This window comes from Penaeus chinensis, unplaced genomic scaffold (genome assembly GCF_019202785.1).
Source record: "Penaeus chinensis breed Huanghai No. 1 unplaced genomic scaffold, ASM1920278v2 CTG_8889, whole genome shotgun sequence".
In the NCBI taxonomy this organism is placed as follows: domain Eukaryota; kingdom Metazoa; phylum Arthropoda; class Malacostraca; order Decapoda; family Penaeidae; genus Penaeus; species Penaeus chinensis.
In genome coordinates, this window is record NW_025918754.1 from 1,082 (window position 1) to 5,000 (window position 3,919).

General features: G+C 42.9%; 2 protein-coding genes across 2 annotated transcripts; one reads left to right on the forward strand and one right to left on the reverse strand.

Annotated features, from left to right (window-relative positions):
* Positions 1-399: 399 nt before the first annotated feature.
* Positions 400-833, reverse strand: LOC125024888 (histone H3). The gene has a single exon (XM_047612653.1). It carries the CDS (start codon positions 825-827, stop codon positions 417-419), a length of 411 nt encoding a protein of 136 aa, XP_047468609.1. The 5' UTR covers positions 828-833; the 3' UTR covers positions 400-416.
* A 418-nt stretch (positions 834-1,251) lies between these two features.
* Positions 1,252-1,661, forward strand: LOC125024887 (histone H4). The gene has a single exon (XM_047612651.1). The coding sequence runs from the start codon at positions 1,270-1,272 to the stop codon at positions 1,579-1,581; it is 312 nt and encodes a 103-aa protein (XP_047468607.1). The 5' UTR covers positions 1,252-1,269; the 3' UTR covers positions 1,582-1,661.
* Positions 1,662-3,919: the final 2,258 nt, after the last annotated feature.

A 3,919-nucleotide genomic window follows, 5' to 3' on the forward strand; every position in this document is an offset into this window, starting at 1 on the left:
TATATATATATATATATATATATATATATACACACATATTAGCATTTAGTGTGTGTATGCATACATAACTAATACATACATGCTTACATAACACTCTCTCTCTCTCTCTCTCTCTCATATAAATATATAGTGTGTGTGTGTGTGTTTGTGTATGTATATGTATGTTTGTATGTAGATATGCATGTTTGTATGTAGATATGCATGTATGTAGGTAGGTATGTGTGTGTGTACATATGTATGTATGTATGCTATCAAGATTGATGTAATTAGTATGTATATATGCTTATCAATAATAGTGTGTGTACATTGACAACTTTAACACTACTTGTCTTAATTTCATCTCTCTGGAGATAATCTTTAGGCCCTGAAAAGGGCCGAGGTTCAAGATTTTGTGTTGCAGGTATGCAATCAAAACCTTAGGCGCGCTCTCCGCGGATACGGCGAGCAAGTTGGATATCCTTAGGCATGATTGTGACCCTCTTGGCGTGGATAGCGCAGAGGTTGGTGTCCTCAAAGAGGCCGACCAGGTAAGCCTCGGAGGCTTCCTGCAGAGCCATGACAGCAGAGGACTGGAAGCGGAGGTCAGTCTTGAAGTCCTGGGCAATCTCACGGACCAGGCGCTGGAAGGGCAGCTTGCGGATCAGGAGCTCAGTGCTCTTCTGGTAACGACGGATCTCACGAAGGGCAACAGTTCCGGGCCTGTAACGATGGGGCTTCTTGACACCTCCGGTAGCAGGGGCAGACTTACGTGCTGCCTTGGTGGCCAACTGCTTGCGGGGGGCCTTGCCTCCGGTAGACTTACGTGCAGTCTGCTTGGTACGTGCCATTTTGCGAGTTTGTATCTAGACAGATATGAAACGCGATCACGCTCAAGACGTCAATTTATAGGAGAGCGAGCGAGCCCTAGCGGAGTCGCGTGTGGCTGCGAGAGTCTGGCTTAACCCCGCCTATTTCTACTGGGTAAATATTGCCAAAGATACGGCACACGTCAGGTCCTGTAATGCAGCCTCGGTGACGTTATGTTCAATTCCAAGTTGAAGCTTGGGACAAACTACTAAGGCCCAATCAATTGAAAGTATTTTACATGTGAGCTTTTGTCAATAGCAAGGCCTAGGCGAGTTTGTATTTGCACAGCGGTCAGTTAAGATGAGCGCTCATCTGAGTCGGCCGCCTCGCCGCTACGCAGACGGGGCGCGGCGGTAGCCTTACCAGATCTCGGCGATCCGAAATTTCATCTCGCTAACTCCCAGCAAGAATACCACTATCATCATGACCGGACGAGGCAAGGGCGGAAAGGGGCTCGGAAAGGGTGGCGCCAAGCGTCATCGCAAGGTGTTGCGTGATAACATCCAGGGTATCACCAAGCCTGCCATCCGTCGTCTTGCTCGCCGTGGAGGTGTCAAGCGTATCTCTGGTCTCATCTACGAAGAAACCCGTGGTGTCCTCAAGGTGTTCCTCGAGAACGTGATCCGTGACGCCGTCACCTACACCGAGCACGCCAAGAGGAAGACCGTCACCGCCATGGACGTCGTCTACGCTCTCAAGCGCCAGGGACGTACCCTGTACGGTTTCGGAGGTTAAGTGTCTTGACCGACAACATCTACCATCAAAACCAACAACCCCCACCAAACCAAAAACCTTGGACCTATTTTAGGTCCTACAAATACTCATAAAGAGGATACAATTTGATACCCATCCATCTATCTTGTTTTATCTACTACATGTACTACTACTACTTGCACTACCAGTACTTCTTGCACTACTACTACTTCTTGCACTACTACTACTTCTTGCACTACTACTACTACTACTTGTACTACTACTACTACTACTACTTGTACTACTACAACTACTTGTACAACAACTACTACTACTACTACTACTACTACTATTAATAAATCAACATGAGTCCCCAGTATTGCGATTACAAATATTGATTTTTCTTGCATCTCTACTGGTATTGTTATCAATACTATTATTATTAAGCTTGTTATTGTGTATGTTATTATTGGTGTTGTAAATGATGATGAAGAAGAAATGTGTATGGTTACATTAAGCTTTAGTTATTATTAGACTCTGATAACCAACATGAAGCAGAAGCAAAGAAAGAAAGACTAGAGTAGATATATGTGATAGTGATAAATGGCGGTCTAAAGTGCATTGGGCCAGTAATATTTGAAAAGCGTGTACCCACATGTATAAAGTATTTTCCCTAGGGTGTTTATACAGGTGTGCGTTGTTGCTGAAGTGCATGCAGACACACAGGGGCGAGGGATTTGAACGTTGATCAGCAAGATTGCTAGACGAGATCGCTACCGCTGCTACAGACAGACACCCAGAGGAAGGGAGAAAAAGCCAGGCAGACACACAGAAGGAGGGGGTCTGCCTGTCTGTGTATGTATGTATGTATCTATCTATCTATCTATCTATCTATCTATCTATCTATCTATCTATCTATCTATCTATCTATCTATCTATCTATCTATCTGGCTGGCTAGCTAGCTAGCTATCTATATATCTATATGTCTATATATCTACACAAGCAACAGCTGACTGAGCGACAACCAATACTAATAACTCGGAGTACAGCTCGCACAAAACCTACACACAATGCCTTGCTTTGTTTGTTTTTTGTATTATTTCTGTGAGAAAGTCAAAGATGGAGACATGTATAGATACACGATCCATAGATACACAGATACATAGAGATATATAGATACACAGATACGTAGAGAGATAGATACACCGATACATAGAAAGATAGATACACAGATACATAGAGAGTTAGATACACCGATACATAGAGAGATAGATACATAGAGAGATTGTATCTGTGTATCTATCTTTCTATGTATCGGTGTATCTATCTCTCTATGTATCTGTGTATCTCTCTCTCTATGTATCTGTGTATCTATTGGTCTGAGTATCTTAGAGAGAGAGATACACAGATACATAGATACAGATACATTTGCTATTATATTGCCCACATACAAAAACGGGTAAACAAACAAAAAACATGAATGAATGAATGGACCTATTCGAGGCACGAAGACAGACCGACAACCACACAAACTTACAATCATGCACAAGATCGTAAACAACCTTGTGGACATGAACAAACAAGAAATTCACACAACACCAAGTTGATTGTAACACAGACTCTTACAAGCCAGCAAGCCAGCAAGCAAGCAAGCAAGCAAGCAAGCAAGCAAGCAAGCAAGCAAGTACTCCTTCATTAATTCATTCTTTCTTCTCACGCAGCGTGCGCGAGCGACGGGAACACACACACACACACACACACACACAAAAAAAAACAAAACCACTTGGACCTTGACCCTTTCCCACAAACAACCAACCATATATGTATGCGTGGCCTGCACTTATTATATATACACAATCCTACACTCAAACACACGCTCAATCACACATTCACAGAGTCAATCATTCCTACAAGCACATTCAAACTCAATAATAACACATTCACACACTCAATCACGCATTCACATACTCATTCATACATACAAGTACATTGACACTGAATCAATCAATCATACTCAAACACACACACACACTCAGCCATTCATAAAAAACAAAAACAAAACACATAAGCACACTCAATCCCACATTCACACGCTGAGTCACACATTCACACAGTCGCATACTCTACCATTCATGCAAGCACATCCACACGCTCAGTCAGTCCGGCAGTCAGTCAATCACTCATTCACACACACACATACAATCACTCATTCACACACACATACACTCACTCATTCACACACACATACATTCACTCATTCACACACACACTCACACAATCACTACCAGACACATTCACACAATCACTACCCCACACACTCACACAATCACATATCCACGCTCAATCACACATTCTCACACACTCAGTCAGTCAGTCACA